The following is a 24,742-nucleotide window of genomic DNA, read 5'->3' as shown; positions in this document are numbered from 1 at the left end:
GGGCCCAGTGATTTAGAAGTGGTAATGGAAAGGGTGTGTGTGTGTGTGTGTGTGTGTGTGTGTGTGTGTGTACCCATTTGTGATCTCAAGGTTTCAAATTTTAAGAACTAGATTTGCACCTTTTGTTTCCTAAAGGTGTGTGTGAGGCACCCAGGGCCCTGGGTGTCCTGTGGCTCCTGTCCTGTGGAGCTTCCTGGATAATTACAACTTGGCTATAAGCTTGGATAAGGAGGTGGGCTGGAGAGCACTGATGTATCCCAGCACAGGGCCCAGGGTGGTTCTGTAGGAGTCTCTGGTCCTTTCTCATCCTCTGGGAAGGGTTTTTGCTCTCAGTTGATCTGGATGGACGTTAAGAACTGAATGCTAGTTTTATTAGCGTAGTATTAGATACAAGTTAGATTTGGTCAAACTGTCTTTTTTTAAAGGAGGATTTGCATTATATTTATTCAGTCATGCAACCAGGCGGCACAGAGTACCTATTTACATAACCATCTCATGCATCAGGACAGGCTTGGGCCAGGCTGGTTTTAGATCTTGCGAAGTTTACATCTGTGTATCCGTGTGTACATCTAAAATACACCTAAACTTGTGGGTTTTTTTTTTTAATAAAGAAGAGACTTCTATTTTGCATCTTGATCCTCTTCATCCATTCCTGAATTGGGGTGCTGTATGTAATTTTGCAGTTGGAAGGAAGCTCAGAGATTGTTGGAATTCCCTGGGTCTCCTCCTAACTACATATCTGAATCGTTCTGGGGAGCATTTTAAAAGAACTTACCTGGGAGCACTAGAATCTCCCCACAAATTCCGATTTAAGTGGTTTGGGTGGGCATTTTTAGAAAGCTCCCCAAGTGGTTCTAACATCTACCATCAGAAGGTGGAGTCTGATTGACCGTCGCAGGAATGGGGACCTGCCTTAGTGACTTGTCTCTAACAAACAGGATGTGATGCACATGACGCTGGGTGACATGCGAGGTTAGGTAAAAACGGCAATAAACCTTCTCTCTGACCCTGGATACTTGGTCCTGGAACTGGCCGCCACGTGTCCCAGCTCACGGTCGCAGCGGGCTGTGACAGCTAGCGTCAGCTGCTGCACTTGGAGTGAGCAGGCATTCGGAGGAGTCCAGCCCCTGCCTTTGACCATCCAGCTGATGCCAGACCTCGTGCAATCTGCAGATTCATGAGCAAAATAAATGGTAGTGGTATTCTAAGCCGCTGAATTATGGGGTGCTTTGTTACACAGCAATAGATTACTAGACAAATAATATGATGTGAAAGAATTTTAAACATTCATTCATGTCTCACAGCTTACAGCACCTTAAAATTTTTTTGTATGTATTACCTTTCAGACTTGGCATTATGCATTCATATTTTGTAGTTGTGTTGAATAGTACATACATATATATTTTTGTGTGTGTGTCTACATTTCCTTTTGAGGTCTTACCAGCCGTTTTTATATTTTACTAGATAATCTTCATAAAGATGATTAAATCTGTCTGATCGTCCATGCAGTACATAATACCGGTGCTTTTGGATGACTGAGTCCCACGATCAGCTCACCCTTCTGTATAAAGGAACCTTGGTAAACCTGCCAGAGGGGGTAGAGAGTGTGGGTGGGTCATGTCTTCTCCTGGAAGAAACTCAGTGCAGATCCTAGTAATGCTGAATCGCGGCAGAGGGTAGCATGTTATTTCAAGTATTTTAGTGCTTCGGATTTACCCTCAGTACAGTGTTGATGATTATTAAGGTTCTAGAGTTCCTAGAAGTAGACTTTCAACTGAGTTGAGAATGATTTGGAAGAGGAGAGAAGAAAGCCTGGATAAAAAGGAGAAAGATGAAAAAAAAAAAAAACGACCCGAGTTTCCTTGCCTGCTGCGGAAGGGGTTGATCAGGTCCGGTTAGAGAAGACGGGACAGTTGTCACTGACTATGATATTAAATGCCACAGTGGAACTGGCGGGAGCCAGCGATGGTGGTGAGCAAGTTGAAGAGACTGGACAGGCAGTGGGATTGTGGTGGGTTAGACCTTTCTTACCACCTCTGAAACTTGACCTAAGTCCTCAGACCCTCCAGTCTGCCTCCCTCCCTAGAGCGTGGGAGTAGCGATGCCTCCTTCACGTGGGTGCGGACAGAGCGGTCACGCTCTCAAGTAGCCCTCCCTCCCCAGCAGGAAGGGTGATTGTCACGTGACCGTGAGGGGCTTAACGCACCAGCTCAAGGAGGTGAGCATGTGGTCGCGGCGGAAAGGGTGCTAGGAGGCAGCTTGAGGTTGTCACTCGAGGCCCATCTTTTCATATGAGACCTCGATGAAGAGAAGTATTGGGAGTTGAGTGATTGAATGCAGCCCTTCCCGACTGCCTGTTTGGAGCGGGGCACACTCTCAGATTCTGCTGGAATGTAGGTGCAGTCGGTTCTGGCCCCGGTCCCTCCGGGTCGTTACAGTTTAGAAGGAAAGACAGATATGTGCATAAGTTAACTAATTCAGAACATGATGTCAATTAAGGTACACAGGCAAAGATTATGTGTGACTGCAGGAACTGCGTGGGCAACATTTCACGAAAGATTTGGCATTTGAACTGGATCTTAAAAAAAGAAAAAGCATTCTAGAAGCACAGTGGATAAAGGTGAGAAAGTGCAGTCTTGTTTAGAGACTGTACCTGGTTCCAAGGAGTAAGCCTTTGGGTGCACGGAGGGAATGAGGTAGGTTATAAAACCTGTTGTGTCTTTAGGAATTGAGAAGCCTTTGAGGATTTTTGAACAGGGGAGTGCACGGAGGTCGTGGCTTGGCCCAGAGGCGGCCGTGGCTGTGGCCGGGTGGCTCAAGAGGACTTGGGGGACAGGAAGCTTGAGGGACCAGGGGGCAGCGATCCCAGGACGCAGGAGGAGGGCGGGAGGGAGGGGCGCACGCGGGGCTTGGGGGTGGTGTGTGTTCTCACCGTGGGCGGCAGTGTGTGATTCATTCCTGACCTTCAGGGACAGAAGAATGGATAACCAGCAGGGATGCGCCGTCGCCCCACCCGCACATCTAAGGGCTGGGCCTGCGCCTCCCCTGCCAAGGGCTGTGTCGGGTCTCCTGTTACCCAAGAGTGCAGCATCCTCTGTGCCCCAACAGTCTCTGTGTGGGAGAGTCTCCGTCCCGGAGAATCTGCAAAGGGAATAATTAAGTAACTGATCCTAAGAGCGTGGTAAACGGCATCTCAGATCAAGAGAAGGAGAGGCGGCTTGTGGGGAAATGAGAACCTGGGAGTCTCACTTTTCCCCGGGATATCCAAACACGATCATTTTTTTTTCTGTTTTATTAGGTAGAATTGTCACAATTTGAGTGCACATATCCAATATATTATATGTAAATACATATATACAATATACTCACATATTTTTAAAAATTTACATCTATGTACTATTCATTGTTTCTAAGGACGTTTAGAGCTTTAGCTTTTTAAACTTACATAGTTATTGGAATAAAGCCAGCCGCAAAATAAGAGTTAATTCAAAGAGATACATAAACGCCCACTATTAACAGCAACATTATTTATAATTGCCAAGATAATGGAAGCATCCTAAGTGCACATCAGTAGATGAATGGATAAAGAAGATGCAGCGTATATATGTGATGGAATAAAACTCACCCATAAGAAACGAACATGATACTTCTTGAAGCCATTGGTCGCCGGGCATCGCTAACGCCAGCGCCCCTCCCGGGAGGCCCCGGCTCTGGCAGCCCCTTCCCAGCCCCGCCCTCTCCCCTGCTCTGGTGACTTTGGACGGCGTTCCCCTAAACAGACGCATTTTGTGATGTACCTGAAGTGTGACAGAGTCAAGCTGGAAGTACAGAGCAGGCGGGCAGGCGGATGTGTGTGACAGAGCTTTGTCGGAGAGTCCGGGGACTCTCACTGACCAGTACCTTTCCAATTAAAACAGAAAACCACGGCCTTGAATTTTCCATCGTGAGGCAGAATCACAGTCGTAGGTGGCAGGTCGTCCCTGCCCGTCACAGCCCAAGCCTCGTATCAGAACTGCCAGCAGGGAACCCCGCTGTGTTGGTTCTGACCGCGCCTGCAGCACCAATGCAGAGTCTTGGTCGAATAGAAAAACCTCAGTTCCAAGCGAGGGACCTGTGTCCGTGTGCCAGGCACGCCGTCCGCTCTCTTGTCCCCTCCTCTTCTCGTCCCAGGGTGCAATTCCCAGATGGAATTCGCCTTCTTCCATTGCCGGAGTTATGCCTACGATTTCTTCTAGAGAAAACCACCCTCCGTGCCAGAAGACATCAAAGCCTAGACATCTGAAGTGGGTTATGTGCGTTCTCCTGCCTGAGACCTTGCTTTGAGTGGGTGACGCTGTGAGCCATCTGTGTCCCCGAGACAGTGGCCTTTGAAGACATTTCCAGATGAGGTCAGAGCACCGATTAATCTCGGGGCACCTGGCTGACAGTTCGGGCCCTGCCAGCGGAGCCTCAGCACTTGCCTTGGGCCCTGTAGGTTTCGCTGCGTCCTGGGATGGTAGGCTCTTCTCCACCTTGCGTAACTCGCGGCAGAAGTTTGAAAAGACACCTTTTCAAACATCCATTCTATTTCCTCGATTACTGTGGTCATAACTTCTGTTCGGGGCCAGGGTGAGCCTGTGTCATCCCCTCCCGTTATTTGGTCCTGGGAGAGACCCAGCCTCTGAGGCTGTTAATACAGTTAAAAGGATGTTAATGAGGGACCAGAGGCTCCGGGAAGAACCCCTCTTCGAGCTCTGTATGATTTCCGTGGTAATGAGGGCAGTTAGGGTGTTTGGAGTCTCCCAAGTGCTATTCCATACGTGGTCTCATTTGATCCCAGTGAGGTAGGAGGCTGAATACCGTCCATCCTATTTTATAGATGGAAACGAGCAACGTTCAGAGTGTTGGAATGAGTTGTTTAAGGGACATAGCTTGTCAGACTTGAGATTTGAACCTACTTTTGTTTTATCTCCAAAACGTTTTTTTAAATGCTTTTTTTTTTTTTTTTTTGACACTGAGCTATTCCCAGGGTTTCTTGTGTCAGGTTGTGGATCTCCTGGTAAAAGGTGACTCAGACGGTGGATGGACAGTCCAGACATGTGTATTATTTAAATCCTTTACTTGAAAACTCAAATCGTTGCTTTCTTGGAATAGTTTGGGAGGTGACGGCATCAGGAGGTAGCTTAAAGGATGCTTGATTTTGCTGTTGGTGACTTAGCTGCTGTTTGGTAGGAAGGCAGGAACGAACGACGTCCCTGGACTGTTCGCTGGTGAGTTCCTTAAGAACCAGGAGACCGAGAGATTTAGGCCATGACATGCTAGGCCCGAGAAATAGCCAAGCTCCTTGGTTGCCAGCTCTTCACCGTAGGTGACTCAGCTTTTGGTCCAAGTTGTCGAGGTCGGGTCTGCTCTAGGGGAAGGGGCTGCTCTCCTGGCTGCTGTCTGATGGCAGGTGCCTGGGCTTGAGGCTGCCCTGGAGTGGATGCGGAGGCGCCCCGGGCCAGTCCGCCCTCACCCTGGTGTGTCGCTCTTCCCCCCAGTGGGCGACCTTGCGGATGGAGAGAGGAGCCAAGGAGAAGAACCACCAGCTTTACAAGCCCTACACCAATGGTAAGGCTGGGCCCCGCCCCTGCCCGCAAACGTCCCTTCGAAATCCATTCCCTCCTGCCTGCTTTTCTTTCCACCCCTGCTAGGCACCGGAGGAAAGGTAGGTCTCTGAGTGTCTGTCACACGCGTGCCGCTCGACGGGGCTGTTCTCTTGCAGGAATCATCGCCAAAGATCCCACTTCCCTCGAAGAAGAGATCAAAGAGATTCGCCGCAGCGGCAGCAGCAAGGCCCTGGACAACACCCCGGACTTCGAGCTCTCCGACATCTTCTACTTCTGCCGCAAAGGGATGGAGACCATCATGGACGACGAGGTGACCAAGAGATTCTCAGCGGAGGAGTTGGAGTCCTGGAACTTGCTGAGCAGAACCAACTACAACTTCCAGTACATCAGCCTTCGGCTCACCGTCCTGTGGGGCTTGGGAGTGCTGATTCGGTACTGCTTCCTCCTGCCGCTCAGGTGAGGGCCGGGCCTGTCGGGGACCGAAGACTGAGCGTCTGCCGCCCAGGCTGATGAATGACACCCCTCCCCCGCCTCTCTGCCCTGTTTCCCACGCGAGGAAGGAGGAGGGTGCCGCTGTCTCCCTGGCCAGGCGTCTGACCCTGGGAAGGGGACACTGAGGATTGTCCTCCAAAGGCCTTTGGATTCTCTGCGTATCAGACAGAAGTAGTTGGGTTTCTTAAAGGCAGATCGCTTGTCTGGATGGACTAAGCACAGGGACAGGAACACGGTGTCCTTGCTGGCCACCCGTTCCGGGCATGGCTGGCGCTGTCTGCAGCTTCCTCCCCAGCACAGAGGCGCATTGATCTCCCAGCTTTTCTGGGCCCTGTGCTCTTCTGAGTGCGTCTTGCCAGCTGCCGGTACCTCTAGGCTCTGCTTCCTCTTGGTTCCCAGAGCGGCTGGGCCCGGCCAGGCTGTGAAGCCAGGGGGAGGGCGAGAAGGCAGGGCGGCAGGTGCCTGAGGGTAGCGCAGCCAGGGCGAGGACTTTCTGTCATCTGGCTGCCTAGTGCCTGGGGGCAAAGCCGTGGTGTCCTGTCATTTTGGAAGCAGAATGATCCCTGGTTCTGACAGGCCTGCTCCCATTTCTCCATGGAACTCCTGTCTGGGTCCAGGTCGGGCCGCTGGGGCCGGTTTCCGAGATGCCCACCGTCATTTTCACACGGTCAGCTCTGTGCTTGGTGCAGGGATAAGTCTGCTGGGTTCTAACTTTGTCTTCTCATTACAGGATAGCTCTTGCTTTCACGGGGATTAGCCTCCTGGTGGTGGGCACGACCATGGTGGGATACCTGCCCAACGGGAGGTGAGCAGAGTGCGGGGTCCCAGTCGGCGGGGGCGGGGAAGGGTGTTGGCGGGAGGCTCCGATCTTGAAGGCCAGGCCCCTTCTTTGGGCACAGCCCAGACCTGGCATCTCAGATGGAGATAATAACCAGCGATACCAATGCATCAGCATTTAAGCCACATTTATTTTTACCGATCGTGGTCTCTCTGTGTTCTGCGTGCTCTCCAGCCCTCACGCTCTTCCCATTTTAAAGACAAAATGGGGAAACCACAAGACTGCAGCGTCCAGGGCTAGCAGGTTTTCCAGCCCATTGTTTAATTTGAGCATTCTACCCTGTTGAATTGGTGAGAGGAAAAATGTAGGCAGGGCTTTTTTGTTTGTTTGCATTTTTAAGTGAAATTTACTCCTGGGAAGTTCTGGGGCCGGTCGACCTCTCTCCTGGCCGGGCTGGTGGGGAGGTTTGACTTTCTGGCCCTTGTACTGCGTCTTGGTGTCGACAAGTGAGAAGGAAAGGAATCTAAGAGACTTAATCTGTGCTGGAAGTTCTAGGGCTGCGAGTTCTGTCCCCATTACCTTGGGTGCAGTCACACGGTTGTCATCGTTCCTTCCTGTATATAGAGACGTCAAGGTGCCAGTACAGAGTTTGACCACCTACACGATACGTGTGAAAATACCTTGCAGTCATGAAGGGCTGTCGGTGGCGACGGTCAGGTTGTCGGCCTCAGCATGTTTTCCTGTCCTTCTGTGTGCGTGTGAACTGAAACCCGGAATCTTTGTCCCGCTGCCGCAGGCTTAAGGAGTTCCTGAGTAAACACGTTCACTTGATGTGCTACCGGATCTGCGTGCGAGCGCTGACGGCCATCATCACCTACCACGACAGGTGAGGGGCTTGGCCCAGGCCGGCGGGGATGGCGCTGGCAGAACATGGCAGCCGGCCAGCGGGCCCTCGCGGCGGCCATCCCGTGGGAGCTGGGAAGCCGCTGAGCCGGGCGTGGGTTCCTGATGAACCGATTAACACTGATTGTCGTTGCCTCACACGCACTTTTAACGCAGGAAGAACAGGCCCAGAAACGGCGGCATCTGCGTGGCCAATCACACGTCGCCCATCGACGTCATCATTTTGGCCAGTGATGGTTATTACGCCATGGTAAGGCCCCTCTGTCATCTCCGGGTGGGACTTCTTCCTTGAGGCTGGTCAGGGCTGGGAGCTCTTTCTGAGGGTGTAGACAGGTAAGCACAGGCCCCCACCCAGATTGTCGCCTTCGTTTGTTTGGGACAGATATTCTAAGCAGGGTGATGGAATTTGGGGGCGGTCCAGGCGGACGGTGAGGAGGGGTGGAGGTGGGGACTGGGCTCGGGGCCACTGCTGAGTCCCCTGGGGGAGGGCATTCTGACCCAGGTGTACTCTGCTGCAGTGTTCCCTCTTAGAGTTTTCAACTGTGTCTTCAATGCCACATCTCTGGTCTCACTAATTAGGAGAATTTAAATTCAGAGTCTAAGAGTGGTTTCTGAATAGGGAGAAACCTATGGTTGCCAGTAAAATGCTAGGGGCTGAGAGGTGGGTATTTTCTCGTGGGACCGGGGGGCTCTGTGTGAGGATGACATCGCTCCCCTTCCTCCTTTGTCCGGACCAGGTGGGACAGGTGCACGGGGGGCTCATGGGCGTGATTCAGAGAGCCATGGTGAAGGCCTGCCCGCATGTCTGGTTCGAGCGCTCGGAGGTGAAGGATCGCCACCTGGTGGCCAAGAGGTAAACAGCAGGTGCTGCTGCTCTGGGCCGGTTACAGGGTCTGGACCGCTGCGAAGGGGATGCTGTGCCCCCACGTCGTCTCTGCTGACCCTGCACTGCTTTCGTACTAAGAATTTTTTCCTAAAACACGGAATAGAAAAAGTATTGAAACGTAGCGTTATTTACCAAATTAGTAACGTTTTTAATCTTTTTTATTCCTTGTACCCATTGTAATGAACAACATAAGAACTTTTTTCTTGTACATATATATACATATGAACTTCTAGTGCTATTTAAAGTTGCAAAACGAATTCATTATCAAGGCACTTAATAAACTTGAGGCAATAGAAGAAAGTGCTGCTCGGTTTTCAGGCTTGGATTGAAAAAAAGAAGGTAGCCTGGTGCAGGTAATGGCCAGAGCTTTGCCATAAATTGAGAGGAATCCCCAAAGCCTACCTTCTGCCCACCACTGAAGTCCCTTTGCCACGTCCCAGGGGGACTCTGGGGCCTGGCGCACCTGTGGGAGGTCCGTGGCCACCGTCCATCGAGGCTGCTCTCTGCCAGGCCCTGTGGTGGGCACATCCTTTACGTGGTCCCAATTCCAAGCCATGGCCTGTGCACAGACTCTCTGTTCAATTAAGCATTGAACAGCTGTTTGAAATAGTCATCTGGGGTTCCCTGTCCTGGTAAGTTCTATCTTCATGAGATTTAGACTGTGGTTCTATGAAGGACAGGGTCATGTCTGTTAACCTGCTTTTATACAACACGACACCCAGCCTCCCATCTTGATAGGTAACTGTAGATGGATTTTGATGGTGACGGCCGTGAGGCTGTCTGACCCCTCATTCTGTTTTCTCTCCTGAAGGTTGACTGAGCACGTGCAGGATAAAAGCAAGCTGCCCATCCTCATCTTCCCGGAGGGTGAGTTTCTGTGCGGGGGCCGTGCGGGGGGTGGCCCTGGTGTCATGTGGGAACCCAGGCCCTCGCCCTTTGTTGGGGTTTCTGTTTTCACTGAATGTGAGGTCCTTTGGAACTCAAGACTCAGAATTGGAAGCAAGAGTGCTGTAGTGTGACCTTCCCCAGTGCATGAGTCCTCCCTGTAGTATCGCCCACAGGCTCCCTCAGCTCCCTGTGGGTCCTTCCCGTGACCTCCTCTGTCTGCTGTGTGTCTCTGGCCTTTCACTGGGGCTGGTGTGTTACCCAGGGAAAGCGGCCCTGGGGGAAGAGGAGGGGAGGCAGGACTGTAATTTCCTCATCTCTCTCTCTCCTTTTTTGTTTAATTGAAATATAGTCAGTTACAATGTGCCAGTTTCTGGTGTACAGCACAATGTCCCAGTCGTGTATATACTATATACATATATTCATTTTTGTATTTTTTTCCATTAAATGTTATTAAAGATATTGAACATAGTTCCCTGTGCTATATAGAAGAAAATTTTTTTTAAATCTATGTTTGTATATGGTGGCCAACATTTGCAAATCTCAAACTCCCAAATTTATCCCCTCCTATCCCTTTCCCCAGTAACTGTAAGATTGTTTACTATGTCTTCAAGTCTGTTTCTGTTTTGTAGATGAGTTCATAGTGTCCTTTTTTTTTTTAAGATTCCACATATAAGTGATACCATATGGTATTTTTCTTTCTCTTTTAAGTGTTCATTCATGAGCTAGGGAGAGCAGAGATTTCTCTGCTTGGAAGAGCCATTAGAATTTTTATTATTACAGTTAACCCTTAGAGTCCCAATCTCTGGGGTAAAGGACCAAAAGAAGTAGCATTTTACGCTCTCCCGCATTTTAGGAACCTGCATCAATAATACGTCGGTGATGATGTTCAAAAAGGGAAGTTTTGAAATTGGAGCCACGGTTTACCCTGTTGCTATCAAGGTACGAGACGTCTTCGGACGCTGTGGTCGCTGCTGTGGGCTGGACGCCGGGAGCATGGGGGTACGGGGCCAGGGCCACATGTCCGCCTGGGGCCGGGCTGCAGGTGCATCCTGACTGCTGAGAGGAAATCTCGGCTCTAGATAAGAGGGAGTCAATTTGAGTCCGAGTTCTGCTTAGCATTTCGTCTCCAGACTTTGGCAAGTGTCTCTGTCTGCAAAGCCTTCTGCGTTTTCCCCTTGCCGGCGCCGCTGGCGCAGTCAGGGAGGAGGTGGCCTCCTGGTCCAGCAGATGCTCCCAGCCACCCGCTTTTAGCAGGCAGGCAGAGCTCCGGGCAGGGGTGGCAAGTGACTGGCGGCTGCTGGGGGGCTGAGCAGGGACCGGGGCTGCCCAGGTGATGTGTCGGGACCACAGACCCCGTCCTGGTAGCAGTGTCAGCCGCAGGGGTGGGAGTGGGGAGCGGTGTTTGCATCGCACGCCCGCCAGCCCACATTGTGACGTCCTGGGAGCTGAGTGCTTCACCTGCGTTTTTATCAAAAACCAGCTGCTGCCTGGAAGCCCGTACCACTCACTCCAGAGCGTCGGTTCTCTGTAGCTGCGTCAGCATCCCCGGTGGGATGGTGGAAATGCAAGTGGCTGGGCCCCACACGCAGGGTTTCTGAACTTGCATTTTTGGCCCATCCCTCGGTGCTTGGATGCCCTGGTCGGGGACCACGCTGAGAGCCCTGCTCTCCGCCGGTTCAGAGCACGGGCCCTTGGTGACTCCTCCCACAAAACGGCCTGTGACTCTTACGTGATTTGTCCCGCTCGCAGGTTTGTAAAGCTCACATATGAGGAGAAACTTCTGCTTCTCAGATGCTTTTCTAGTTTTTGTGAAGCCTTCGTTGGTACCCAGACTTGGATAACCTTAGCAGTTTTAGAGTTCCTACTACATTTCCACCAAAATTAAGCCGTTCTCTGATTTTGAGGAATTTATCGCTGTTTTGAACTTTTGCCTTGTTTTTCTGTCGATGGTGTCAGCCCAGCAGGGGCGAGAATCAGCCCCAAACAAAGGCCTCTCACACACGAGATCAGAGTTTCCGTCCAGTCCTGCTGTGTAATACAGCCTCACTGTCTTCTCACCACACACGTCAGCTCCTGTTTAAAACTCGTTCTCCTCCCTCATGTCTGCATTTCTGTAATTAAATAAATCTAAATGCCTTCATTTCTGGAGTCAGGTCTACAATTAAGCATGATTGTCTAAATTTTATTCTGAGAATCAGAAAATTTAAGCTTGAAAGGCCTAAACAATACTATTCAAACCCAAGCCGCCGCCCCCCCCCCCCCCCGAGTACTGGAACCCCTGCTCCAGCATCTTGGTCGCTGTCCCTTCCCAGGGTCCCCAGGGAAAGGGCGCTCTCTACACTGGCGGCAGCTCGGCCCCCGGGGTCAGCTCTGGAAGTTCTGTCTCCTCCTGTTTCCATTCTGGTCCTTGGTCTTTGCTTTGTGGTCACGGTCAATCTGATGTCTGGGGTGAGAACCCTGCAGCCCCTCAGTAACAGTTCAGCCGTGACCCTTTCCGGGCTCTCGCCTCCTGGACTCTGTTCCCTCTGTCACTTCTTACATAACTTCCTCCAGCACCTCCCCCACCGGGCTTACCTGCAGTTGCTCTCCTGTTTGGTGAGGATGAGGGTCACAGCTGCGGCCACGTCTCCTACAAAATGCCGCTGAAGGACAACCTTCACTCCATTAGCGTCACTGGCGAATGAAAGTGCCTCTTGGCGGGCGGCGCGGCCCCCTCGTGGTGGACGCCTGAGCTGTCGCGGGCGGCCACGCGCTGAGCATGCTGCCCCCTGCATCAGAGCAGACCCTCCTCCTCACTCAGACACTTAGCTTCATTAGAAGTGCCCTTCCAGAAGCAAAGCTTTGTTTTCTCCTTGGTCCTGGCACCAGAAATGATATTAAAAAGTTGGCAGTTAGGTAAGGAAATGTCTCTGTTTGGGGGCGGCACCTGGAGAAGAATTGATGAGTGCTCGCGGGGGATATTGGAGGTGGTTTTTGAGACCCGGGGCTGATGCAGCAGGTGTGGGGGAGTGTTGGTAATTATTGCATCTTGGGGTGGATGTGTGGGGTATGTGATCCTCACCCCTCTGTTCGCAGATGTGCCTGAAAACATAAATGCTAGATTGTAGACACCCCTGAGTGTGTAAGGCGTGACTCATCAGAGACGGAGGACATTGGGGAAGGCTGTTAGTCCTCCCTAGCGACCTGCAGCAGGACCTTGGTCATTCCAGGATGTTCATGTTACTGGAGCCTCAGAACCGCCCAGGGATGGACAGCGTCCATGTAGGGGTCTGGGCGCAGTGTTCTGGGGCTGATCCCACCCCTGGTGGCACTTTCAGAGATGCTGCCGTTGACCCCCACACGTGGCTAGAACTACTGACTTCTTACCGCCCGGCTTCCCGTTGTCTTGCAGTACGACCCTCAGTTCGGTGATGCCTTCTGGAACAGCAGCAAGTACGGGATGGTGACGTACCTGCTGAGAATGATGACTAGCTGGGCCATCGTCTGCAGCGTGTGGTACCTGCCTCCCATGACCAGAGAGGTCAGTACCCACACCACATGGGGGTCTTCCTTCACCTCGGAGACCGGGGCCTGGGCTGAGTGCTGTCCTCCGTTCCTTCCTCTAGGCAGAGGAAGATGCCGTCCAGTTTGCAAACAGGGTGAAGTCCGCCATCGCCAGGCAGGGAGGACTCGTGGACCTGCTGTGGTGAGTCAGAGCCAGGTTTGATCCCTGAGTCGAGCAGGATGCGAAGTTCTGAAGCAGGTGCTGAATGGTTGACCCCATTTACGAAGAGTCCTGCTCTCCCTGGTGCAGAGAGCAGAGCTCACCAGCCCCGGAGAGTCAGCAGTGGACTCTCAGGTGCCCGGGATGCTTGGGCGAAGCAGCTGATTCTGTGTCCCTTCCCAGGGACAGCTCACCAGAGCACCCCGACAGCCCTGTCCCTGTCGGCACGGGACCTGGACACCTTGTAGGAGCACTGACTTCTCTGATCTCGGGGCTTGGGCAAAACTGGGCCATCCTTAGAAAGGCCGGTCTCATTTTTTGCATTTAGCTTGTTACCTCCCAGAGCAGGAGTTAGCAAACTTCCTCTGTTGCCATTCAGCTCTGCTGTTGTGGCATGAAAGCACCAGTGACACGCGTGGGCGCGAGCAGGTCTGTGCGCCAGGGAGCCTCCGCTCCCAGAAGCAGGTGTCGGGCGGGTTCGGCTCTGGGCGGGAGTTTGCAGACCTTTCTCCTGGAGTGTGATGTGGGGTAGTTACACTCCAGGTAGCAGGAGGCTGATGGGATGAACACCGCGTCAGGAAACGAATCTACCCTCCCAGGGCCCTCAGGTTTAAGTGCAGGGGTCAGCTCTGCGGGGCGACTGACTGGTCGTTTAAACTGACACTCGAATTCTTCGGGAATACTTTGGCCCTGGATTACCTTTTGAAAAAGGCTCACGTGTACTGGGCACATATCTGCCAGACACAGTGCTCTGTTGCTCTTGGGATAATCTCATTTCACCCTCAGAGTAACTCCTTGAGTGTGCAGATCGTTACTCCATCCTTTTCAGATGAGACCCCGAGCCTGCAGAGGTTAAGTAACTGTCTTTCATATAAACTCAAGCCAGAGCTAGAACCCAGGTCTCACCGACTTCTAGAGCCTGACTGTTAAATGCTGCCCCATGTTCCCTGTCGGTGAGGCCTAATGAAGACAGAGCGGCTGCCCTCGAAAGGAGGCCTTTGCTGGGGATCTTAAAGGCCGTAGCAGGTGTCCTGGGGACGCCTGGTGCAGGGGCTGTCTGGTGGCAGGGGATGTCCGAGCTCACGGGACGGAGGTCCGCTGAGTTAAGTCCTTGTCTCTGGCCGGCTTCTCCTGTGGTGCGGGGCGACGGGAAGGCTTCTCTGCCCTTACGTGAGGCCCCTCTCTTCCTCCCGTCAGGGACGGCGGTCTGAAGCGGGAGAAGGTGAAGGACACGTTCAAGGAGGAACAGCAGAAGCTGTACAGCAAGATGATCGTCGGGAACCAGGAGGACAGGAGCCGGTCCTGAGCCCGCGCCTCCCCTTCCTGGACCCGGGACTCAACTCCCTCCGAGCGCCCGGGCTCCACCAGCTGCCATCTGAGGGGGACGCTGCTGGTGGCCGCTGCCCAGGACGAGATGCCTTCCTGTTCCTTTTACGCTGTGTCCGTGGGAGGAATGCCATTAAAGTCCCCTCTCCCCTGTGCCCGTGCCGCCTGAGTGCTGGGCAGGTGACCGTCCCCGCGCCAGGACAGGAGATGCTCGTCTGTGACTGAACCCACGTGCGGGGACCTCTGGGGATGGCGGCCCCGGCCTTGATAAAAAGACAACTGCCGTCTGCCGGAGCTCCAGGCCGGGTGAAGGTCTCCGGTCTGTGCCGCCGCCCCGGCGGGCACCCAGGGCTTGGGCGGGGCGGGGGGCCGCGGTCTGGCACCGACTCCGGGGCAGCCCTGACCCGGTGCCCGGGCGGGAGGGGAGGGGGGACACCTACCTCACAGGGTTGTTGTGGGGCTTCACCTGCTACGCTGTCGAGCTCAGTGTGAACACATGCAGGCCTGAGAGGCGGCGGGACGGGGTCTGAGCTCGGAGCCACTCGCGGGGCTTCGGATTTGTTTTTGTGAGTAAATAAAATTGTCTTCGATGGTGACTGAATCGAGGGGGTTTTCCCTTCGCTGTCTCTGCCCCGGAGGCATTCCGGAGCCACACGTTACGATCAGAGTTAAGGTTCTTTGCTGGCAGGACTGGGAGCCCACTTGGTTTCTGGATCAAGGACCGGTCTTGTTGGGAAGAAAGGACACCGCTCCTGTTGGATGTCTGCATGTCTGGTTGATTTGGGATTTTCAGTAAGGATGAGCTGTGGATTTCGCCACTGATGGGAGCTGCTGGATTGGAGGGGTGTGAGTAAAGGTAGGGGGTGGTCTGGGTGTAAGGATGGGGAGCAAGGAGATAGGGGCAGGGCAGGAGCAGAGGGGTGTGACAGTGGAGGGCTGTGAGGGCGGCGGGCCCGGCAGGTGGGTGTTTGTGCACCCAGGGCTCCACACAGCCAGAGGGGCGCTGCCGGCCGCCTGCGCCTGCCCAGCTCAGGTCCAAAGCCAGGCTCCATCCCTGGTGACTACTTCCAGGCTTTGCCTATTTCAGACCCCTCGGAGAGAGAGCTGCCTCTCCCACAACTTACCTGTCTGTCCATCCCTCCTCGCCCCATTCCTGCTCCCTCTTGGTGGTCACCACAGCTGTCAGGATTTGGACCACCCATGGGAAGTGTCACCTCTCCAAGCCACCCTCTGCGGGGTGATGGAAGTGAACCCCGGCTCCTGAGGCCCCCAAACCAACAGCGTGGTACCTCCCCTGACCTTAGTCCCTCACCCCAACTGCCCGCCTGTTCCCTTACCTCCCTGCACAGCTACCCACTTCTCCCACCCGCCCCATGCCAACCTGCCGGAGATTCTGTTTCTCTTAAACGAAAACACTATCACGGCGATAAGAACAGCCTCTTGTGAACTGTTTTGCAAAATGCGCAGGAATAAACAGTGATTTTCAGCCTTTTATAGGCAGTGATGTTTACAGTGTTTAAAAGCTATCTGAAATGATCTTTAAAAATTGGTCTTGAAGATCAAGTTCCCTTTTTGAAAGTTCCCTTTTAAAAAATGCTCTGTGCCAGATAGTTTGTTTATTTCATGGTTCTCATAGGTCCTTCTAAACGGTTTTTGTTTTCTCGTGCTCGTCAGCAGATCCGTGTTGCTGATGACACAGAATATTGCAAGAACCTGGTTTAGAATCAGTGCTATGTAAAGAAATCCGTGTGGAGACTAAGCAGTGATTATTTTACTCTCACCAACTGAGAAGGAATGTGAATTACACCCGTATAAAAGGAAACCTGTAAAATTTTTATTTAGTGCTTGTTACAAGCACACGGACTCGTCAGACTGCTCCATCCTCTCTAACTACAGGCCCCAAGTTGTTCGTAATCGGTTTGGGATAACTGAGTTGGTCTTGGGTGTTAAAACCTCGCGACTCTTAGGAATAACAACAGAGCAACTTGTAAGGCGGTGCAATGTGCAAAATGCCCCCTTGGGGCCCCAGCAGCAGTGAGGACGGTCCTGGAATAAAACCACGTGGCATTAACTCGTGGGATGCGCACTGGCCAGGGCCTAATCCCACCACCAAACCTGTTTCTCGTTTGCTGTTTCGACTGTATTTCTCTGTGTCTGTTTCCTGATCCTTGACTGAGGACTCGGGCTAGTGGAGCCCTTTCCACGTCTGACTTTCCTGTAATGTTTAAACCCACAGTTTCAAACTTTGGCTTTAAGACCTAGTCATCTTGGGTCCAGAAATAAGTTGGTTTGAATCCATTTGCTCCCTGCAGAGCACTGGGCTGGTAAAACTCGGCTCCTCTGGAGGGCGTCTCACGTGTAAAGGAGAGTCCCCGGGGCTTGAGGTGGTGGAGGGTCTGGGTGCATTTGATTGTGAATCTTGGAAAGATTTCTTCCACTCAAACGTGAGATTTCTTTTTCTACTGAGTTAGTTGGAGAAGGAACTTCTTGAAAAGGCTGTTAAAATCCCCCTGATGCGGGAAGCCCCATAGGACGTGATCTCGGCAGTGCTGAGAGCCCTCGGGGTACCATCCCAGCTCAGCCCTTCCCAGTAGCATCTTACCAACAGCATGCACTAGCCCTGCTGCCCTGCAGATGTCTTCTGGGTCTGTGACCCCTGCTGTCTCCTTCCTGGAATTGACCAAAACCTCAACGGTCTGCGGGAGGGTGCTTCCTCGCGGTCCCTGATGACAAGAGTCCACAGTGTCGCCAGTCCCGTGCACCCTGGGCGTCTGGGCCGCTTGCCTGGGAGGGCGGCTGCACACACAAACACTGACTCTCGGACAGGTGAAGACACGACCATCCAGCCATCCATCTTCCACCGCACCCACACCCCTCTCCCCGCCAGTCAATACATCTCTCTCCGAGGGGAAAGTTAATAAATTTTGCTCTAGATTAAAAGTATTGATCATTTCATTTGTAAACGATAAATAAAAAGGGGGAACTTTTCATTGCACCAGGGGTAGCGTCTGGTGTATTTTGCGGGTGAAATTGCGCTGGCTGTTGGGGGCTGGGCTGCTTATATGCATCCTGGCCGGCCAGCAGCATTGATTTCCTATTAGTCTCTCAGCACCACCCAGTAACACATCATTTCGGTACCTGCTATTAATGGTCTTTTGATAAATAATCACTTGTAAGTCAATAAATTTTTATTAAACAGTGTGGCTCTTTGATTTATTAAAATCCGACCGTGTTTGTCTGGGAGAAAAGGGATGCTGAATTGAAGTGGAGGTTTTCATACATCTTCCTGACGCTGAGCAGTCACCACACACTCCGGAGAAAAACAATTGCATTTTAACAGAAACAAAACAGCCGAGTTTGGAACTTGGGCCCAAGGAAACTTTATCTCCGTCAGCCTGAGGCTCACTCTGCAGGGAGCAGCCACGGGTCTGGGGTCGCCCAGTCAAGAACTCCGTGTTTGCTTCCGAGAGTGGTGAGGTGCCGGGCTGGGCCCCTGCGATTGCGTGCCGGGCAGCCCAGACCCCTGAGCTGCACACAGCCCGCCGGCCAGCCCTCCTCGGCTGAGAGGTGCCCCCTGGAGTGGGCAGCCCCAACAAACAGATGTCCGGAATCCTTGAGAAAAATTGGACGGCTGGGACCTCTTAACTTCCTTCCCGGCCAAATCACCACAGTCACATCTGGTGGCAGAAAATGCCAAGAGATGGTTCATATTCTACGTGGAGCTTTAGCTGTATGGATGACTTTAGAAAGTGGGCCAATAGCTGAAGATTGGAATCTTTTCTGTGAGATTGTCATTGGCAGAAAATTTGCTGTAAAGGATCTGATTTGCTGTAAAGGGTTTGACAAGTTTTCCTGGAGACTAACAGGGCCCCAAACCGACTTGTATATAGAGAGACCCAACCACCGAGTACTGAACCAGAATTCCCAGCCTGGAGGGAAGTATAAGAATCAGAAATGATCTCATTAAAACTGGTGGCTGGACTCCGTCTCCCTGACCCCACTGTGGTCCAGGCCACCGCTGGTCCCGTTTTCCAGTCACACCCAGTGTGACAGGTGTTAACAGGATGGGCTTCCGAAGCAGGACTGGCTAGTTCGGCCAGAGCTTTAATGTTTTTACGTGTTATCAAATATTTAAATCGCATTTTTAAAACCTTTTTTTTTTTTTACTGAAGTAGAGTCAGTTTACGATGTTGTGTTAATTTCTAGTGAACAGCACGGTGATTCAGTTACATTTATTCCTTTTCACGTTCTTTTCATTATAGGCTATTACAAGATGTTGAATATAGTTCCCTGTGCTAGACAATGTAAATCACGTTTTTAAATGTTTCTAAAATTTAATGTTTTAAACCTGCTGCAAGTCTTCTCTGTCTTGAGTTCCTCTTCTGTCCTGGTCTTGAGGGTGGCAGCTGGGGCCTCAGGGACCCTGAAGGTAGACGGGAAAAGGGAGCGTACTAAGTACTGAGGACACTGAGTATTAAGGCGGGTCTCCAAGGGCAGGAGGGTGGCCAAGGGGCCCAGCTGCCCTCTAAGGCTTGGCCCCACCCACCCCCAGGGTGGCATGGAGGTGAGCCCCGGCAGGGAAGAGGCAAACAGCTTTCTAGAACATGAGAAACAGTAAGCATACTGTGTACTTTACATGTGCACAGTTCAAGTTCATTTTCAAGGTGAAACGGGAGACATGAGACATGCTTACCCCTGGGTTCACCTCTAGCCTTTGTTCATTCTCCCGCACATCCCTTCCCCTGTCCTTGTTCGTCCCACTCCGCCCTTAGGACTTTGATAGGGAAACTGGAGAAGACTCAGCCGAGGTTTTCCCACATCCCTTGAATCCACTTCCGATGACTTGAGTACATGAACTACAGGAGAGGAGTGACTCCTGCTGTGTAGCTTGGTTACAGCTGTTGGGGAAGGAGTTCCGCACAAGGAGTCAGAGGGCATCAGAGGGGCATCTTGGCCAGCCCCCTGCGGGCATCCGTGACACATGGAGATACAGACATGCAGGAGGACGCAGGGGATGGAGGACGCTGGTAGACTGTCTCCCTTGGGAGTGAGGGTGGAGACCCGAAGCCTCCAGATGGGGGACCCGGTGATCCCAGAGAGCTGTGACCCACCCCACCCCCGGGGGGTCCCAAACTGCGCTTTCATTGCACGTGACCCTCTACCTACTGCAGACTCAGCCCGAGAGGTGACTGGTGCCTTCCCATCTGATGCTGCCTTAGGACAATCCGCTCCCTTTTGTCCCCTCTCGCCCTGTTTCGGGGGTCTGGACGGACACTGCTCATCCCTAGCGGAGGAGCGGCTCTGCAGGAGGGCCGGGGCGCCGCGCTCTTGGGGCGCCTGGTTCCGGCGGCGGCGGCGGCCCCGCTCGGAGCTCTGGCCGGGCTGCGAGCGCTCGGATTGATCCACCCGCCGTGATCCGTCATTTCTCTGAGGCAGGCGCTGTTTTCTCTGGCTTCAGGAGCCCCTTCGACACCTGCTTTATTTTTCTTCCTGCGCTGACGTGACGGGAGACAGGTGTTAAACTACTTAATCACTTTAAAATTGTTTTAATTTTCTGTTTTGTATTGATCTCTCCAGCACCAATTAATCAGCTCACTGGACCAGGCAGTTAGTACATTAAAAATTGTCAGGGAGGCCGTGCATCTTGCAAAATGTCTAAAAAATATTCGGCGAGCAAATTTCGTTCTTCTTGGGCGTGCAACAGTCCCGGGCCCAAAGAACTCCCACTAGCAAGGGGCCTCTGCCTCGGGGGCTTGTGTCCAGGAGTATTTGGGGTGCAGGGGGGCTTCCTGTCTAAGAAAAACCGAAGCAGGTGCTCTTATCATCACCAGCTGGCATCTTTCCTTCTACTTTTGTTCTCCGCTTCCCACACCACATCAGGTCTCTTCTCCCCAAGAGCATTGGGAATTTTTGTGGAAGGGGCACTGACTCTGCACAGCCCTCCCGACCCCCCATGGGCAGGACTTCACCATCTGTAACGGACCAGGCATCCAGCCCGCAGCCAAACTTCCTTTGCCCAGCATGTCAGCCCTTTTAACTTGTCCTGACGATGCCAAAGCCACCTCTCTGGGGCAGAGGGGCTGCTAAACTTGGTCAACTCTGTCTGTTGGCAGGTGGCTGCGTGTCACATTGTCCTGTCCCTGGCACCCCCGCGAGGTGCCTGAAGTCCGTCCATGGAATGTTCTGGACAAGCCCCACCCCCACAGTCACCAGGTCCGGTGCGGCAAACTCTTGCCGCTGGACTTTTATCACCTCTCTTGAAAATTATTAACTGCTTGGCTGTACTTTCTGAATTAAATACAGCACAGACAGAATAACCAGGGGCATCAATATCACTTCTTCAGGGTAGAAATTGGTTTTCCGGTATTCCCTTTTTTTTTTTTTTTTTTTGCCATTTTTTCCGATCACTTTCCAAAAGCAAACCCTTTATTTTTCTGTGGCAAGTTAAGCATCAAGCAGCCCGTCTGCGTGGTCTGACTGGTCAGTTCCCTTCCACTGGGGACCACCCTCTGGAGCATCACTCGCCCACCCTGCCCTCCTCCCCCTGCTCCCAGCTGATGAGAAGCCCTTTTTATCCCCCTCTCCCTAAGCCTTACCGTTCACATGGGTGCCCCCCGGAGACCTCAGGCACAGCCTTCTAGAACTGGGGCCCGCAGTCCCCACCTGAGAGTGGGGGGCAGGCACGGTCAGCCCCTGCCTGCTGGCCGGTGGACTTACTTCCCCCAGCCTCCAGCCCCACCCGCTCTTATTAATTGGTATATGATTGGACTCGGGCATATAATCTCATATTGATTTTCTCTCTGGACGCCTGCAGCTTTATTTGCTCACATCTGCCTCGTGTTTAATTGGTGCTTTGCTCTGGCAACGAGAGATCTTATCGGCCTGTTTGGTTTCTTTTCCTGGGGCACACAGGTACTCAAGTTAGCGGCCAGCCTGGCCTCTCCCTGACCCTCCCTCGGTCAGGCATTCCTGGGGGGGTAGGGGGGTGGAAAATGGCCCAGAAGGGCCTTCTCAGAGCCTTCCTGTCTTTACACTTGACCTCACGTGCTGTGCTTGATCCTGCCTAATACAAAAGAGTGTGTGTGAGGTTTATGGGGGACAGACTGGCTTTGGAGTCAGACCCGGGTTCAAATCCACCTGCTCCTTGTGTGTGGCCTTGGGGCCAACCTATTGCATTTTTCTGCACTGTAGTGTCTTCTTTAGCTGAGAAAAAGGCAGAATGCCTGCTTTGTGGGATTCTCAGGGAGTATCTGTCCATCACCACACACAGTGGCAAGGCCCACAGTGCCAGGAGCATCTCTGACCCGAGGCCCTGCTGTCACCACCTGCCTTGTCTGAGGCCAGCACCTGGGCTGCGTGGTTTGGTTTTTCTCTTCTGACCACTGGTCCGCCCTGGGCTTTTTGGAGCAAAGGGAAGATGTCAAGGCCAGAGGTAAACATGAATTTCCTATTGACACAGCATTAATTCTCTTGCTTGGACAGGTGAATGTGCTTTCACTCACTTTACCAAGATTAATGGTGTGTGTTTGCCCACTAAGAGAGGCCTAATGAGGGGATCTGAATGTGAGCCTTCCGGGTTGGCTGTGGGGCTGCTCTCCATGGTGGGGGGGAATCCAGCCCCCTCACCAGCACTTCCAATGGCCATGCCTTCCTCCTGGAAGAAGCAGGAGGAAAGAATTAGTGGGTAAAGAACGTGCCCTGCCCCAGGGGGTGATGACTGACAAGGAGAGCTTCTCACCAGACCTGCACCCTGGGGTCCGGAGGTCAGCCCGCCCCACCCCCGCCTGTCCCTGGAAGCTCACTTCCCATCTGTGTGAACTGGGTCCTGGCCCCACCCGCATCCAAGGCTGTTGTCCAGGCTGGGGACAGTCTGTGGTTCACTGCTCTGAAGAGTGACAGGCAGTATCGGAGGGGTCAGACAGAGGCTTCTGTGATGGGGCAGCTGGCGGAAAAGCAACAGGATGTCTGAGGATGTCCTGTGGCCTGAGGATAGGAGGCTCCAGGGCCTGTCAGTGACTCTGTAACAAGACTGGGTCCGAGCAGCCAATGTGCTGTGATTTTGCAGGTTAAGTATGGCTTAAACAGGGCAGAAGGAGCTGACTGCTGACTCTTCTCGGCAAAACAGCCCAAGACAGATGTTAGAGAAGGCTGCCCAGGTGGAGTCCGTCCTCCAAGTCCGTGAACTGTCAGGGTACCCTGAGAAGTTCCTCAGTCTTAGGGGTGGGGTGGAGAGACCAAGCCAGCTCTTCTAAGGCTGCCTGAGCTGGCAGACCTCCCCCCCATCCCACTCCCTAGGACCTGAAGTGTTGCTTGTCACGCCCCATGCTCTCATCAGGAATTTGTCAAAGGCTAGGAACTAATAAACGGGGGTGAGGTGGAGGGGAGGTTTAATCCAGTTTAACCCAGCCCCTTGGGGTCACTATTATGGTCCATTAGCGCGGGTCCAGAGCCCAGAGAGGAGAGCTGGGGGGAAAACTGTGGGACCAGCTCTCAGAGAAGGGAGGCTGGGACATCCGAACCCAGGGCAGCTCCTCTTCGTCCATCTGTCCCCATGTCCCCATAGTCTCCGTGGCAGGGTCAGCCTGTAAGCAAACAACAGGGTTCAAAGAGAAAAAAAAGTTCTTTCTATTAGTGTTCTTTCAACTATAAATTGCAGAAACCCAACTCAACCAGAGTTCAAGACAAAAGGGTATGTCTTGTCTCCTGAAAAGGCTCAGGGGTGGGGGAAGCAGATGAGGCTTGGCTGAACCAACGTCACCAACTCAATCCCGCTCTCCCCGGCTCTCGGAGCCACCTTCCCCTGGATTGGCTCCCTTCTGGGGCGGAGGGCCCCGCGCAGCGGCCCCAAGGGGCTGCAGGTAGAGAACGAAGGGGGCGCTCCCCAGAATAACCTGGTCCTTCGCTCATTGGCTGGGAGTGAGCCACCGGTCCATCCCTGAGCCAATCTATCACGTGACCGGGGAGGTGGCATTTGCTGATTGGCTTAGGATGGTGTCACTCATCTGCGCCCGGAAATGGGGGGCGGGGTCAGTCCACCTTGTTATATCAATCAAAACTGGCAGGAGGGTTGTTCCCAGTGGAAAACCAGAGTGGCCTTATCAGAGGCCGCGAGGATCAGCGCCAGGTGAGAACAAACCACAGAAGCGGGCTGCTCCTCTTCACTCCTTGCAGGGAGGAGGCTGCCACTCACTGGGCACTGCGCTGGACTCTACAGTTTCCCCGCAGCTGGGCCACAGAGCCCTCTGCCCTGTTTCCACCGTGGCATGAAGCGGCCCCAGGCAAAGCAGTACTGGACTGCAAACCCAGCGCCGCTGCCTCTTCCGACATTCATTAGAGCAGGATCTCTCCCAAGGGCCCGTGGAGGTTTGAGTGTGTCAGACCTCCCTACAGGTGTCACAGCCACAGGGTTGATGCCAGTGACAGCCGGAAACCCGAAGCGTCCTGCCATTTCTTTCTTTGGAAAGATGATCCAGACCCTTTGCTCCTTTGCTCGCCTCCCTTCTGCCGTCCCTGACTGTGCGAACCTTTGTCACCTGGGCAGGAAGGAGAAGCAGCAGAACACAACGTAGGTCACAGTGGACAACTCCGAAGCGGGCAGGGAGAGCCCACACGTGGGTTTAAATCGAGTTGGGATCCTAAGAGACGATTTGCCAAATCTGCCCTGTCCCAGTGTCCCGGGCCCTTGTTAACCAGGCACATTCGAGGGTCATGCCCACCCCCTGAGTTGGAATATCCTGGAAGGGCCCTGGGGAGGCGAGCTTGGGGAAATCTGCCTAAATGAACATCTTCCTCGGCTATGGAGTATCTGCTCCATCCAGGGACACTGGCCAGTGATGATAAAGCCGCAGAAACCACACCAAGAAAAATGATGTTCGTGCACTGCAACGTACTTGGTGAGGGGACCTCACCCAGGCCTCTCGTGTCCTCTGTCACTCGCAGGTCCTCAACACTGGGAACTGACACAGCTCTGGACTTAGAGTGAGAGGACAAGGAGTTTTGACCTTGGGTAGGTCTTCTCAGCATCCCAAACCTCAGTTTCCCCATATGCAAATCGGGGATAAAACCTGATGGCCAGTCTATCAAATGAAATAATGTACAAGGAAGTGTCTAGAATTCCACCTTGAGTACAGTATTATTGTTGAAAATGAGGATTTGGTCACTGCTTTTCATTCAAACTA

General features: G+C 52.9%; 1 protein-coding gene across 1 annotated transcript in view; it reads left to right on the top strand.

Moving 5' to 3' along the window:
* Positions 1 to 15,165, top strand: part of GPAT4 (glycerol-3-phosphate acyltransferase 4) — a 28,171-nt gene extending 13,006 nt beyond the window's left edge. The window contains exons 3-13 of the mRNA XM_031440045.2: positions 5,520 to 5,589; positions 5,744 to 6,044; positions 6,811 to 6,885; positions 7,655 to 7,744; positions 7,918 to 8,011; positions 8,499 to 8,614; positions 9,459 to 9,514; positions 10,389 to 10,474; positions 12,927 to 13,055; positions 13,141 to 13,220; positions 14,436 to 15,165. Coding sequence (XP_031295905.1) covers positions 5,520 to 5,589; positions 5,744 to 6,044; positions 6,811 to 6,885; positions 7,655 to 7,744; positions 7,918 to 8,011; positions 8,499 to 8,614; positions 9,459 to 9,514; positions 10,389 to 10,474; positions 12,927 to 13,055; positions 13,141 to 13,220; positions 14,436 to 14,544 — 1,206 coding nt within the window. The 3' untranslated portion in view covers positions 14,545 to 15,165. The remainder of the gene's footprint in view (positions 1 to 5,519; positions 5,590 to 5,743; positions 6,045 to 6,810; positions 6,886 to 7,654; positions 7,745 to 7,917; positions 8,012 to 8,498; positions 8,615 to 9,458; positions 9,515 to 10,388; positions 10,475 to 12,926; positions 13,056 to 13,140; positions 13,221 to 14,435) is intronic.
* The last annotated feature ends 9,577 nt before the right edge of the window (positions 15,166 to 24,742 follow it).

This window comes from Camelus dromedarius, chromosome 22 (assembly GCF_036321535.1).
Source record: "Camelus dromedarius isolate mCamDro1 chromosome 22, mCamDro1.pat, whole genome shotgun sequence".
NCBI lineage: Eukaryota > Metazoa > Chordata > Mammalia > Artiodactyla > Camelidae > Camelus > Camelus dromedarius.
This window is presented reverse-complemented; position numbering and strand designations above follow the sequence as displayed.